This window comes from Drechmeria coniospora, chromosome 02 (assembly GCF_001625195.1).
Source record: "Drechmeria coniospora strain ARSEF 6962 chromosome 02, whole genome shotgun sequence".
Classification (NCBI taxonomy): Eukaryota; Fungi; Ascomycota; class Sordariomycetes; order Hypocreales; family Ophiocordycipitaceae; genus Drechmeria; species Drechmeria coniospora.
In genome coordinates this window covers 5,206,768-5,221,710 of record NC_054390.1, presented here as the reverse complement: position 1 = coordinate 5,221,710, position 14,943 = coordinate 5,206,768, and the positions used below count along the sequence as shown (strand labels likewise).

General features: G+C 52.9%; 4 protein-coding genes across 4 annotated transcripts; 1 reads left to right on the top strand and 3 right to left on the bottom strand.

Moving 5' to 3' along the window:
• Positions 1-75: 75 nt before the first annotated feature.
• Positions 76-4,004, bottom strand: DCS_04518 (uncharacterized protein; the record flags this gene model as incomplete). The annotated part of the gene is made up of 8 exons (XM_040801827.1): positions 76-561; positions 1,497-2,150; positions 2,427-2,512; positions 2,559-2,601; positions 2,657-2,778; positions 3,045-3,146; positions 3,202-3,235; positions 3,297-4,004. 8 exons carry the CDS (start codon positions 4,002-4,004, stop codon positions 76-78), a joined length of 2,235 nt encoding a protein of 744 aa, XP_040656860.1.
• Positions 4,005-5,652: 1,648 nt separating this feature from the next.
• Positions 5,653-6,204, bottom strand: DCS_04517 (uncharacterized protein; the record flags this gene model as incomplete). The annotated part of the gene is made up of 1 exon (XM_040801826.1): positions 5,653-6,204. The coding sequence occupies one exon, from the start codon at positions 6,202-6,204 to the stop codon at positions 5,653-5,655; it is 552 nt and encodes a 183-aa protein (XP_040656859.1).
• Positions 6,205-7,857: 1,653 nt separating this feature from the next.
• Positions 7,858-8,403, bottom strand: DCS_04516 (uncharacterized protein; the record flags this gene model as incomplete). Its single annotated transcript, XM_040801825.1, has 2 exons — positions 7,858-8,030; positions 8,121-8,403. 2 exons carry the CDS (start codon positions 8,401-8,403, stop codon positions 7,858-7,860), a joined length of 456 nt encoding a protein of 151 aa, XP_040656858.1.
• A 1,600-nt stretch (positions 8,404-10,003) lies between these two features.
• Positions 10,004-10,869, top strand: DCS_04515 (uncharacterized protein; the record flags this gene model as incomplete). The annotated part of the gene is made up of 2 exons (XM_040801824.1): positions 10,004-10,015; positions 10,057-10,869. 2 exons carry the CDS (start codon positions 10,004-10,006, stop codon positions 10,867-10,869), a joined length of 825 nt encoding a protein of 274 aa, XP_040656857.1.
• Positions 10,870-14,943: the final 4,074 nt, after the last annotated feature.

Here is a 14,943-nt window from a genome sequence, read left to right as displayed (position 1 = left end):
CCAATAGGTAGGTACGCACACGGTGTGCAGGTAAGTGTCGAGGGATCGTCTGCTTAACTAGAGCCGGGAATTTCTCTACAGAGCCTTGATCAGTGTTTGAGGACCACCACCGGAGGCAAGGAAGCCGTCAGCGGCCAGGTCGTCATCATCGAGGCCACCTTCTGCCCAGCATTGCTGGCGTGCGCGCGCCTCAAAGCGGGGCTCCCACTCCTCTATCCACGGCCAGAGCTGCTTTTGTAAGACGTACGGGGGTTCGTGGGCCGCACGCGCGAGGAAGTAGTCCCCCGGGGACGGCGAGAAGCCGGCGACGATACGCATGAACTGGCGTGGTAGGTGCGTAAGATATGCCTGGCAGAGCACGCTCTGGTTCCAGTGGCCGGCCTGTGAGATCTGGGCGAGCGACGTGCCGTGGGTCTCCGCGTCCTGGGCGCCTACCCTGCGCGGGAGGTGCGTCTTCTTCGACGCGGTAAGGCCGGCAGCGCCGAAGATACGCCAGGTCTCTTGCAGCTGCGTCGGGTACGAGATCTCCTGCTCCCGGTCCCGTCCGACGAGGACCTTGATCTATTGCGAGTCGGCGGGCCCTCTCGCTATACAGTCGTTTGCCAACAACAGGTTGCATGACCGTCGAAGACCAACAATGGGTTAGCGATGTTGCTCTTCCAATCATTCTGCTGGCAGATGGAGATCGTACGGTTAATAATTTACACTCAGTGTTGCTAATAATATGAACAATACGTATATTGGCAATATGGAACCTCCGCAATATTATTATATTGCCAGGTGGTGCATATTGTATTACGCAATATGACGAGGGCGCATATTGTATTGTATTGCCAAGAATCCAATATATTGGCAGTGTGACAATATATCTCGTATATTCCACGTGATCTTCATCCGACTTCCGCGGCCGAAGCAACGTCTCCTTGAAAGTCTTGTATCCCGAAGCACGACTTCAAGCACTCCAATGCTTCAATTACATCACTCCCCAACCGATTTCGGCGGCCTGTAATGGTTATCTTCGCCCCAGAGAAGAGTAGTTCGGGCTCCGCAGACATTGCAGGAATCGATAGTATGTCCACCGCCATATTGCTCAGGCTGGGGTAGTTTTTCTGCTGCGTTTCTTCTAGCTACTATGCAATGGCGCTTGTGAACCTATAAACTTGCTCAGCTTTACAATAGCGCTCATACTCGTCTGTGATAATAATGGCTGCAGATGCTTGTTCCTCCAATTCAAGAACTCGTTCCTAGTTGTTGACGGTACCTCGCAAAATGGAAGAGGTAACTCCACGGGTTTGTATTCGTCCCACAGCGTCTCAATTAGCTTCTTTGAGGACTCAACCCACTCTTTCTTTCAGTTCTCGTGTATATATTACCATTTATGCGACGGGTGCAGCACGATAGTTGCAACGCTCGCACGCGGCGGTAAACTCCTTCAGCAGTGTCTGGATGTCTCCGTCAGCTTCAAGGCCCCATATTCGCGCATGCGAGTTACTCACCTTGAAGTCGTGGTCGGCCAAGGATCTAAACACCGACGACTTGTCCAACTTCAACTGCTTGACTCTGGGGCTTTTGATGCCAAACGTAACACGAGCCAAGAACCTCGGATCGTCTCGGACGTCACAGGCCTGAAGGATACGCTCGATTCCCGCCCTGTCGACTGCTTTAGGGGGGGTGAGTGGCAAGACGACCCGCCTTCCCAGGAGACAGAAGGTGCAATGTCCACAAATCCTTTTTCCATCTGGGAGCTTCATCCCAAAGTGCTCGGCGAGGGCCAAGGCGAAGCAATTGGCCCCGGTTATCAGATCAGCCATTTGCCGAACCCGACGCATGGCTTCCTCCTGAAACTCAAGGTCGGCGTACAGTTCGTCCACCAGTTTAACGATGGCGCCATCTATTGATGGAAGAGGCTTGAGGATGCGATATCGATGCTCGATCCCGCTGGCCTTAAGCTTGATGCACTCCCGTTCTTCCAGCTGGTTCAGTTTCCTGACGAGATCTGCACGCAGAAGGCCAGTTGCTCTCGCGACACCGGAGACGTCAATGTGGTGGTATTTCGCCGCCTTGCGGGCATTGGAAAAGATGACCTTTCCCTCCTCGGACTTGTCCGCTTTCAACGATGGGTAGTACTTGGCTGTTGCCTCGAAGGAATACTATGTATACTCCGGTGTGATGGCCCGGATGAGCCCAAAGCGGAGTTCCAGCGACGCATATATGATGCTCAGCGGCGAGAGCCGTATGTCAAAGTCTTTGGATTGAGCATTGTGGTTCGCATTTATGACCCCTTCAACGGGTAACAAGACGGCGTCCTCGTGAAAGGCGTCTTCCAGCAGGGCCTTTAGAGACGTCCGTGACGGGAGGTCCCCACGGGCAAAGTTCTCTCGGATATAGAAGTCTTCGTGGCAGATGTAGAGCATGCAGTGGCTCACCTTGCCGTCTCGACCGGCGCGACCGATTTGCTGGGTGTATTCCCCGACAGTGGCCGGGATGTCCCAATGAACGACATTCCGGATATCTGACGTGGTCAGGGCATGCCCAGAGGGGTTGGGAAGTTGGCATACCTTGCTTGTCGATACCCATGCCGAACGCGATGGTTGCACAAACCTGCAATCGTTGATGTGTTGGCGCCTGTCATGTCCGGTTGATGTCGTTTACCTACAATCGGAATCTTGGATGCCATAAAGTCATCCTTGATCTGCTGCTTCACTTCGGCTCCCATGCCCGCATGAAATGCCTCAGCATGGAAGCCTTGACGCGTGAGATCCTTGGCGAGCAACTCTGCTTGCTACGACTTGTCAGTTTGGTACCGGACCACTGGCGGAAGGAGAGGATGCAGCAACGGACCGCTTGCAAGGTGACGTATATAAGAGTTGGACCAGGGGTGCGACTTCAGAAACGCAAAGGATTTTTCAAACTTGTCTTGCTTTTGTTGGACAGATTCCGCGTAGAGATGGAGATTGTGATGGCGTTATTCGTGACATTGTGTAGTCGGCTGTTGTGAGGCGGGAGCGAACTTGGGCCTGTATGGAGAAGTGCGGAAAACACACGTATGTTGAATGCCTTGCAAACATCGTCGGCAACCTTGGGGGTGGAGGTGGCAGTCAGGCAGACGACTCGCTCGGCGTTGATCTCTTGAGCGAACCGAGCGACTGAAGGGCACTGGTTAGCTTTGAGACGGAATGGCTGAACGAAGGGCTTCCACACCTTTGACATATTCAGGGCGGAATGAATGGCCCCACTGTCGCATGGGAAAGTTAGCCGAATCGAGCTGAACGGATCTAGAGAGGGAAGAGTCAAACCTCGGAGATGCAGTGGGCCTCGTCGACAGCGACGGGTCGAACGCCTCCGGGGACAGTTTTCATGTTCTCGATGAAGGTCTCGTTGTTGAGTCTCTCGGGGGCGCAATACAGAAGGCGGATTTGTCCCTTTTGCAAGGCGATGCGGGTGAGCTGCTGCTGCTCATAAGTCTTTGTAGAGTTCATGGACGCTACAGGAATACCGCGGCTTTGCAAGGCATCTATTTGATCCTTCATGAGAGCGATCAATGGTGACACGACAATGCTGATTCCGGACTGGCCGGGGGCTCTGGAGGCGTTAGTAGTCTCGAGCTCCTCGAAGGCAATGGCTGGAATCTTGCGGGGGGTTTGGTGAGGACTCGGAGTGACGGCAGCGACGATGAGGTGGGAGCGTGAACGAATCGTTACCTGATAGCAAAGGGACTTGCCAGCGCTCGTTGGGAAGATAACGAGCGTGTTTTCGCCAGCCAGGACGCGGCCGATGGCAGCCTCCTGCTGGTGATTGAAGCTGTGGTAGCCGCACTTTCCGGTCAGGATCCGACGGGCGAGGGCACCGTGCGACGCATCGCGTCTTTGGTGTTTCGTGTCGGCAGAGGCAGCGTCGTCATGCTCATCTTGGTCCTGGCGCTTGCGCTTCTGCGAAGGAAGCAGGTCCTGACTGTCGATGCCGTCAAAGAGCTCGTCGCTCGAGTCAAAGTCGACGTCGTCCATCTTGGGAGGAGCGCGATAGAGAGGGCGTCTGGAGAAGAGTCGAGAAAAACAGCCGTGTCTCGACCAGGAGGCGATAAGAATCTGCTGCTGACCAATTGCCGCGTCATCCTCGACAAGGAAGCTGCTTCTCACCCCACTTGCCGTGGTCGTCACGGGCCTCGACAAGGCCGAATGTTAGGTTTGGCCACGCCTGTATGACCCAAATCGGACCGTGCCCGAACCTGCTGGTTACCCCTCACGGTCGGATGTAGTGATCACTGGGGAGTAAATAAACATGTGCTTGTGAAGCATGTCTCCAGATGCGCTGCGCCTGCCAATCCTGCAGCAATTCACAGCTCACTGGCACCCCTTCAATGCACATTGCTGAATGTGCTTCATCTACGCAGGGTGGATGTGACATCTCTCTCAACCATCCTACCGCGGAGACACTGTCGTGTCTGCCAATCCGTTCGACTGGAAAGTTGTTGACGCTGAGATAACAAAGCTATTAAAGGAGTCGCTGAAGGCAAGTTTGCCACAAAACGACACGAAGGTGTGGAAATTGCGGTCAGCAAATTTAGGACGATATCCTTGTCGCGCTCGTCGCAGACATGGTTGAAAGGCCGGGCCCAGTCGCCCTGCCGCAGAATCAACTCTGGGAAGTGTCCTGTGAAAGACACACGTAAACCGTTTCATCTGGTTGTACTAAACGAGCCATTCACATCTCGCAGCTGACGCGGCATCTTTTGGACTCGTGGCCCAGAGAATGCAGACCCGAGATGCAGTGAATGAGTGGACGGCAGTGCTGAGAGTGCCAATATTCGACAAGCAGACAGTGACTGAGTCGTCGCGGCTGTTAAGAATCATCAGGTGGGCATCTCCTCTGTGGGCAAACGACAGCGTACACTCACTCACTCACTAGTTAATTACGCCCGGTGGCAACCTGGCCAATAGGGCTACTATCTGCTTATTTGACATTCTCGTTACCCAGTCTTGATATGGCCGCCTGAACATCCCGACCATGTCCAATTTCGCCTGTAGCCTGTGCTCTCCTCGCTTGCCCGTCGCATTTCCGTCGCACTACGGGGTCCCGTGGGGTTGTATTATTAGCAAGCAAACTTGAAGGCTATTCTTCAAGTGTTCAGAGTCCTATCTACGGCGACTGAAGCGGTGCCTGCTGTTCATGGCACGAGGTGTTGGGTGAGATTAGGTTAGCAAAGAAGGGTGGGTGATGGCCGTGGCCCGTTCTCAGTCTCGTTTGTTGTCAAGCCGCCCTGTGGCTATCGCAAATCGAATTGTCGCTCGAACTGCCATCATATTTGGTGTCCATTTTGCATCGTCCGACAATGACTTTCCTCCGAGGCAGAAGGAGAGATTTCCCCTTTGTGCCTCGCTGCTCCGCAATATTTCAGAGCGCTGTTCTGTCCATTTTGCGCAATGGAACAAGAAATGCTCCGCCGTCTCCTTTGCGTATCCGCATGCGCATTGCTGTGACGTTGCTGCTGCTATGTTGTTGAGATAGCCATTTAGCCTCGACATGCCCGTCCTGAGCTGTGCCAGCACATTTGCCTCTCTCCATGACAGTCTGTCGTATAGCTGCAACGTGTGCTTGCCTGGAAGTGCAGCGTCGACTTTCTTCGAGAACCTTCCGACATCATCTGATATGTGCTTAACGATGCAGTGATTCATTCGATCGAGCCACACTAAGCGTCGTCGATCGCACTCTTGGGAATTTCAGCGACGGTATGGCGCCTTCCCTGATGGCATCACGCGCCTGCGCCTTGGCACTCTGCAGAAGCCTGTTGCCAGCGCTGGTAGGTATCCACTCGACCGCCACCATGTTTCCGTCGCGCCTGAGTGCTTCGATGGAGTCATATATGCATCCAACATACTCTTGGCCGGACTGCTGGCGAGGGTTGCGAAGTGTGAGGGCGGCTGCTTTGTTGCTCGTCAAGAGTGCAATGCTGCGGTACCGCAGCTCCGGCAGGCGCCGAAGCGCACATGCCACGGCTGCCAGCTCTCCGGAGAACGGGTTCTGCTCCATCCTCGTGCCGAGTGTGAAGGAGAATGGCTCAACCTTCGGTCCTCCCCGTACCGACACTGGGAGGTCGACGGCCCCGCCGACTCCTACTAGTCCGTTCCGTGCTGAGCTGCTCACTGCAATGCGAACTGCCCAACCTAGGTCTGCCCGCGCCGCCGCGGTAGCGTCTCCGTCGTCCATTATGGCTTGTACTCGCTTTGCCCACGGAGCCAGTGTGAATGGGTTGATCGTTTCCAATTCCTCCATGGGGATCTCATTGAGTGCCGTCGCAACTTGGTAAAACGGAGACCGTGTTTATCGTCTGAACTTCCGGATACGGGACGTCGCGCTGCGAAGAGGGTTAGTTGGTGGCAAGGTGTGTAGGTTTGTCCACATCTTGATCGCCCGCCTCCAGAAACGTTCTTGCACGCTGGCAATGTTCGCTTCAGCTTCCGCTACGCTCGTTGTCACCGTGAGAAACGTGCCGACAATTGCCTGCGCCCCAATTCTCTGGATTCGATGGATGGGGCCGGCCCGTTTGTTAACGCATCTGTGCATCCAGACGTTGGAGGCGAGTCCACCACTGGGGCCACCATGGCTGCGAACAACCGTCTCGCGGTCGCTGGAGTGAGACCCGCGGAATGGCCCGTGCGCTTGTAATGCCACTACGAGTACTTCGTACATACTCCGTAGTACTCCGTGCAAAATTTGGCATCGTCATGTGATACAACAGCCCAGCTATTGCGGCCGAATAGATCCCTGGCACCAACTTTGCCTCTCCTAGTGTAATTTCGAAAGCTGCTGAAAATTTTGAGAGAGTTCAACAATTGGCCCCAAATGTCACTTTCTGGTAATGCCACTTATGGCCAGGACGGCCGCAAGTTGACAACTGAAACGCTGCTGCCATTCCAGCCGTGGATGATACTTTGGACTGATGTCAACATGGGCTGCGGCGGCAAAAGGCAAGTAATATCAAAAGGTGCCAATCCGCACCGAATGAATGGCGCTGCAGGTAAAGGCATAATCCCAAACCTGCCAGGCCCACGGGATCTCAGCGGCATGCCCAAGCGACGCTAGAGACTACTGAGCGATGGATGCCTAGGCTAATCTACAGGACTAAACAAGGAGCCTGATGCTGCGCGCCTGACAGGGATCAGATATGCCATCAAGGCAAAAGTGTATTACATGAGCTGCCTTGTTGGTCTCGCCCGGTTAGAAGAGTGAGACAAAGTCACTTGGCAACTTTTTCAACGTTCGTACTTTTGGACCCTTTGGCGGCCACGAACGGACAGTAACCAAGTAGGTGGTGGGGTTTGGATCTAGGCGGAACACAGGTCTCGCTGCGAATAGGAGCGTCGCATCCAAGTCGAAAGGGAGTCACTTCTTGGTCAAAAAAGAACACTGGAAGCAGTATGGCAGCTTGCCTCCAGATGGCGGTACTGTACTGTGCTGTACTGTGCGTGTACGTAGAACGATAAGAGGGAAAAGTGGTCACAACTTTTGCGGCTGGAGGCCTTTCCCGAGGGGCGGCCCCTTGTCCAGTTCTGTAATAAATGCACCCTGCTTTTGTTTTTATGTTCAGTACCTCATCCAGAAATTCATAACGAACCCCAGGTGCGTCCCGGGCACCTCGAATTGAGTAAGCTCGGATAGATGGTAGTGGCCGTTGGCCACTCATCACATCCACGGCATACCGTATAAGCTTGGCGAGCATGACGCTGCATCTTCCAAGGCCAACAAGGATCAGGCCGGCACGCAAATCGCTTTTGTCAGGAAGGAAAGCCCATGCAAGACCAAGGTTGGGGTGGAATGGTGTCAGTGAATAAAAACTAGGAACAAGGAACAACACGTGTACTAATGGGTTGAAGGTTGTGAGGAGAGCGGGGCAGGCCGAATTACCATGAGAAATGGGGCTACCACCCAGTTTACGACGACGCTGAAGAGTATCTGCTTCCACATAGAGCGCCGAGCCAGGAGCTCATGGAGCGACTCATATCGGACCTTGCATAGGATCGGGTACATCATGACTAGGAGACCAACGGCTAGAGACAGATTGTTTAGCTCTTCCTGCACGTAGATGCCGGTTTTTCAGATGCTGGCTTCAGTGTGGTACATACCAATCGGTACCGACACCCCTACAAACTTGCCCTTTTGCAACGCCGGCCCGGCCGAGGGCACAAATTTACCGAGAATGATACCAATTGCCATGGCAAGGAAGATCCATAGGGCGAGGAAGCGGTCAAGCCATCCTAGCGCCTTGAAAGCTGACACTGTATCCTTTTTGCCGTTGCCGTCTCTGTCAACTTTGCCCTCCAAGTCTTGGGTCGTCGCGGAGGCAACGTCGGGCTGCTGCGCCAAAGGTGAACCGGTGAAATCTCTAGACTTTGGTTCGGCAGACATGGTTGCAATGATGTATCTCCTGGCTTGTGCGGCGAAGATTGAAGCACTGATTCATGGGGACTGTTCGGTTGTTTTATGATGCCAAATTCGCAGCCCACCGGAACCCCAGAGGCTTTACGCTCCCCAGCCCCAAATCTATCTCTTTGCTCCTCAAAGGAGTGGGCCAATCATAGCTTGGGGGTGAGTCACGCATCGCTTTTCCGATAGGATGGGCTGTGGTGGCTGGGCTCAAAATTTTTGCTTACCAGTACAATTCCTCAGGTCCCCCGCACGGCCAGCCAATGTGCTCCAGCCAACCATATTGGAAACGTGACAGTCTCCTCGAGTCTTGGAATAATCACAGTCCGATGATTTAAGAGCTGACTGCCGCATTGAAAAGGCTAACTTGCCGGTTAAGCCATGCCATGGTCAATTCGAGGCTTCCAACTTCTTTCGCCGACATATCACACTGAAGCGACTTGCGTAACCGACATCTCTTTGCGTAGCATCTTATACGCTGCGATGGTGACAGCGCAGGAGACAAGAAACACAATCTCTCCGCCCTGGTACGCGGCATACCCTGCCCCGAGGAATCTTCAACCTTGATACGTGACGCGCGAGGAACTTCTAAGTATACTCAAAGGGAGCGAGAATGTTGTTGGACGTGATTTTCTCCTCGTCAATCTTCGGCGTGCGGACCACGAGGTGCGTTCCCTCCGTGCTTGGTGCAGGGGTTGTGAGCTATGGATTACGAGCTGGAACCATGCGAGTGATGCCTCTGCCTATGCTGTGCTGTGCTGAGTACGCGTCGCATTAGGGAGGCACAATTCGAGGCCGTAAACCTTCCAGTGCAGAGCCTGTACCCAACTATTCCGACGCTCTACCGCTTGTTCAAGGCGGCTGGTGTGCGCGAGGTTATCTGGTACTGCTGTAAGTAGAGCTTTCTAGCAACCTCCCAGCCAAGCGTTGTTTAGTGACTGAAAGGCCAGTAGCTTCGTCCCGAGGCCGCGGCACTCGGGCTGCTGGCTGGTTCCAAGACCACATCTTCGACTGTTGCGGTGGTGACAGCATGGAGAGCCTGATTCTCCACGAGGGAGTCAATGGCTGGGTGCTGGGCGGCAGTCAATTCGTGGAGTGGATGGACGAGTACGATGCAGCTCCATGGGCATGTTCATGGATTCTCTGGCTCACCTAGAAGTGGATTTGTATGGGCGGGAAGTCTCGGTGAGATCAAGTGTTTCAGCAGGGTCTTATACAGAGCGTTTTTACCATGTTCCGTGATGGTCTCTCGCCACTGTTGCCGCCACAGTGGTGGCTCCAACAAACCAAACAGCTGCAGACAGGACCCACCACCCATTTGAGGTCTGGGCGGTCAGTGGATGGTTCCGAGCAACTAGGAGGATAAGACAGGTCGCCCAGACGAAACAGCTCCCGCAACGAGCACATTCCATCCCAAGTTTGCCCTACAACACCGTGGTTCCTGTGCATACAATCGGCGTGCAAACTAGGGATCGCAGCATCCCAGCGACCGACTGAGAACTTGGGGTCTCCTATGTGGCAGCGACCGCACAATACCTGAACGGGTTTGGCCCGACTGTCGAGTGTGCAGCGCGAATATCAAATGCCTCGGAAGGTAAGGAACATTCCTACCCATAAAACTTGCTTTCGCCGCAGATTCTCACGGACCGAACACCGGTGCAGTTCAAAACGCCAGAGTCTAGTGCCCAGAATCGTGAGAGTCAGCGGCGCTCCAGGGCTCGGCGGAAGGAGCTCATCGACAACTTGTCAAGGCAACTGGAAGAATACAAGCGCCGGGGCGTCCAGGCGTCCCTAGATATGCAGAGGGCCGCCAGAGCCATGTTCGTTGAGAACCAACGGCTACGTGCCTTGCTCGCCTTGCTTGGCGCCTCCCCGAGCGATGTCAGTCATTACTTGTCCTCCTTCCCATCGGCCGGGCAGGCGTGGATGCGGGACGTCCGTTTAGCTCCTTCCGGAATCGGTCTGCCTGCCTCTGACCAAAATTCCTCGTCACTGATACCGAGTCGCATTACGTCGACAACTATCACGAGGCGGAAGGCACCTGCGACCGCATCAGGGGCAGCTCTTCCGGAGCAGGCATTGTCCCCGACCGGCATTAGGCGCAGTTTTGACGCAGCGCGACATCAGCATCAGGTCGAGGGGGAAGAATACTGCCAACAGCCGGGTTACGAGGACAATCAAAACCCCGAGCAGGTTGGGCGTTACGTGGACGATGTGCTTCCGCCAATGTCAGACTGTTGTTGTCCTCCTGGACCACCGACAACGGATGGTGGTCGTACGGAAATGCTTGAAACGCCTTGCGAGGCAGCGGCGGCGATACTTGTCGAACTCCATGGCCAAGCTGATCTTGGTCAGACACGTGTCGCCCTTGGATGCAATGGAGCGGCCAACTGCTCCGTAATGAACACCACGATATTCAGACTGATGGACGAGCTTAACGGTGAATAGTGGAAGCACGCGATTGTATTAGCGTAGATACTACGCTATGCTATACTGGATTTTCCTACTCCCAAAAGTGTACTGCGCTACTGCCAAGAAGTTTAGAGCCTGGTTGTGTGCGCAACCTTCTGGTTATGACAACCGGCTATCAGCCCGCGTGCACCTGCTATCGCTGCAATATCTCGTTCATACGCACTCTTCGTCGGCAAATTGTTGATTTTGGTCCAGTCTAGGAGGTGGTCCACGGTGTCCAGCAATGTACGCCCGCATGTTTCCACGGTCTGCACAACACCCCTCTGGAAAGTATCCAGTGATGTGATGGACTCCTGTAATATCTCTATACCGAGAACGATACCATGCAAGGGCGAACGTAGCTCGTGAGACAGGGACCTAGGGGAGAGCCTGATGCCGGCGCGTCGTCCGGTTTCCGACGAGCAGATCACGCATGCGGATGCAGGTCCGAATTGGGCACGGCAAAGGTCGTCGAGGGGAGCCATTTAGCCACTTACATTTGCACGATCGTCACAGCAGTGGCAGGCAGGATCTTCCTGGCTGTGCCTACATGTCCAATTGGGAATACTGCTTGAGACGACAAGACTTAGCTTACTACCTAAGCAACAGTCAAACTTAGGACCCTTATAGGCCTCCGTTATACTAATCAACAGTCAACCTTAGGGCCCTTATAGGCCTCCGCTACACTAGTAGTAATATTATACTAACTAAAGCAGGTATATAAAAGAGGCTTTAGCTCAATTTGGCACGCTTCTTTGGGTTGTAGTTATCCGTGAGATAGCCATTTAGTTCCTTAATGTAGCCGTTAATAGCATCGTCCTGCCATGCTTCTCGCTGGAAATACTGACCTTGTGGCGGGTTCTGGTTCGTTACGCCGCCGACCGACGTTACCCACGGGCTGGTCGATGGTCATCGAGACATGAAGCCGTTGTGGAGATTGCAGAGGGCGGAAAAGGTCTAGTACGCAATCCTCGCGTTCTGGAAGTCGAGATTGTCTGCCAATGGAAAGACGCAAGTCATCAAGCCACAACAGGAGAGTAAGGATGTCTGGTATCAAGCTGAAGGCTGACATGCGCGCGCAATAGTATGGAGGAGGATTGGAGAGGGTAATCACTAAGAGTGGTTTGACTTGATATTTATACATCCAGGGCGTCCTACTGACGGCAAATGCGTTGTTACTCCGGCCTGCTTGTTCGTCGGCGCTGCTGACAGAATGATACGTCCGGGCCTGCCGACGTGGTGACGGCGTTCCGTATGAAACCACTATTATCGTTCGACAGCAACACTACTATCTATCTAGTTTGTATTGCGATATATTGTTTTATTGCCATATTATTTATTTACTACAATGGTCGGGAATGCTGTACTCCCTCCGTAGACGAAGGCCCTTCCCATCTGACGGCCCAAGTTGATAAAACTGCAATAATCTTGAAGGAATTTAGAAGAGTAGGCTATAGATACCGGCTTTGCTCCGGCAACGAACGTACTCAGCACTCATAACTCACCCTGATGTCCAATCACAGAATGTTCAACATCAATCGACGGAGGCGCAACTGGTCAGTTCACCAGGGTATATCGTTAACAGTAGCAAGATGTTTGTTTGTTTGTTTGTTTGGCATTTAAAGTCCTGGGTGTCCCCATTGGGGCGAAAGACGTGCTAGGCTACCTAGATACAGGAGGGTGCAGATGCAGTGTGCGTATAGGAGGAGGGCTGGGTAAGTGCGCCCTGGTATTCCCTATTCCTTCCACTTTCCTACAATTTCCCAACTATTCTCAGCCATCTAGCATTTCAGCGCGTAGAGCAAGTTGATCTGAGCCTCGGCGTCCGTCAGCGGTCGCTTAAGCGTAGGCCAGTCTTTTTTGTGAAGGGACTGACAAAGACCTCGGCTTCGAAGACCGTCGCATGCCGTAGTCGCGGTAAAATACCCATAGGCAGTCGTGGCCTTCCACATGGCAAGGATTGGCTTCGGTGTCGTAGTCCCCCAAACCAGAGCTTCCGAGTCCTTGCGTAGGGGTCCGTCAGGTCTCCCTCCCGCCGGCCTCCCTGTGCTTGTAGGCGTTATATCTCGACTGTATGTATTATTCGGCCTTCTTTGTTGTCGATGCCACGTCCCGAGCGAAGAAGATGAACTCTCCAAAGGTCTCCTTCGTGCCTTGTTAGGCCCTGTTAGGGTCTTAGAGGCGGGGCGCGGCTAGGTGGCTTGTGAAAAATTTCTCTGCTAACAGCTACTAACAGCAGCAGAAGCTGAAATTTTTTTACGAGAGTTGACAGTAGCAAGATAACGCTCGTCCTTATGCTCCTCCAGCCAATCGGCGATCTTCCTGTCCCTGAATGACGTTGCTCTCCTTGTAAATCGTGCCGCTCTGCATTTGCCATTGTCATCTGGATTTGCATCATCTGGATCGCCATTCGTAGTCGACAAATCGACAACTGACGCCCTGCAGACCTGAACGAGTGGGTTCGATGCACAACGAGCAGCTATCAAAGGCTCTGAGAGAAGAGTCCATGCAGAGGCCGTTCGGCTCTGGTTGTGACTGACTGACTGTATTCAATCTGGCCTAATTTTCGCTTCTAACTCAATTTTCAGCGGCTCAAAAAAAAAGTCTGGAGAGTGACGAGGGTGAAGTGGCGGGCGAGGACTGTGATTGATTGGGGTCATGTTAAGAGCGCCTATGGACACCGCTGCCCCGCTGCTTATTCCAGCTTAATAGCCTCGCTAAGATTTCATGAAATTAATTATTCCATGGTCCAATGTACTGTGCTTGTTGCGTCTTGCAACAGCGACCCCTAATTCTGTGTGTTGTAGGGACCATTGCGATTCTAAAGGTTGGTAAATAACATAATCAAAACTCAATGTGTCCTCTAGCTTGCAAGGCTTACAAGTCGATCGCTTGGACCTCCGAAAGCTACCAACTCGTAACCTCCTGTGCCTTCGCCTAGGGGTTTACTATCTTAGCCCACCTCAGTCATCCCATTCGTTTAGCGAACTCAATGGCTGCTCGGACAACATTTCGGCTTGGTTTCCATTTGTCCCTGGGTCCGTCCATGGAAGAAAATCAAAGGGCCCTCTGGCTCCCAGGGATACCTTGTGGATTCGTCTTCCTCCTAGGTATGGATGTCTGCAATAGATTTTACGGCAGTCACCTTCTCTTTTCGATTGGTTCATCCTGTATCAGGCCTGAACCATGCTGCATATGTGCCATGGGTAGTCTGAAAATGGCGTAGCATCGACTTAGAGATACGGGGCAAGCTTAAGGATGTGTCAAGCCACGAAATGAGGAGGTTCTCCACTGCAGCTGCAAGTCTTACAGGGGTGCATGTCTCTCACTATCAGTGAGAGTAGTTGGAACCAAAAGTGATATCACCGATCTGTTTCTGATCCTTTCTACGAAGAACGATCTTTGGGGATTTATGTGGACGAACTGCCGATGGGCGGAGGAAGTGGGAAGGTCTCGACAAAATAACGCTATCAATTAAACATGGCATGAGACAGAGCATGGTGGGCTATGCTGTTGTCAGGGACATGAGTCCTATAATAGATGTACGTCAGCTACACCACTTCACCCACACTGGGGCTATACCCTCAGTTAGTCGGTGGGTTTATATATGGTTAGTCTGAAGGTATCTGTACGAGTACTTAACAGGATCAGATCCTTCATCCTACATCTACATGTTTGTTCCAGTCGTACCTGAGCGACTCCTACTGCAGCAAGCAGCCATCCGAAGACGTTGATATTAATGCAATGTCCTTGCGCATCTCCACAATATTGATCTCAACAGTAGATAAACTGGTGAGCATTGAAACATAGCGATAAAACTGAATACAAAGCCATGTAACGTGATGAGCAAAATCGTACCCCATTGTAGGAGTCGTATTATTCCTCTAGGGAAAACCCTAGGGTAGAAGAGAGTGAGGCTGGTCTATATGAAGGATACTTCTGGAATGTATATAATCTCCATAATGTAGAAGTAGATGGCGAATTTGGCGATTCTGGGGGTGTCTAGGGTCCAGATATCTTTGCCCAAGCCCGCAGGTGTCAATCCCCCAGTACTGATAGCTATGTCACTCA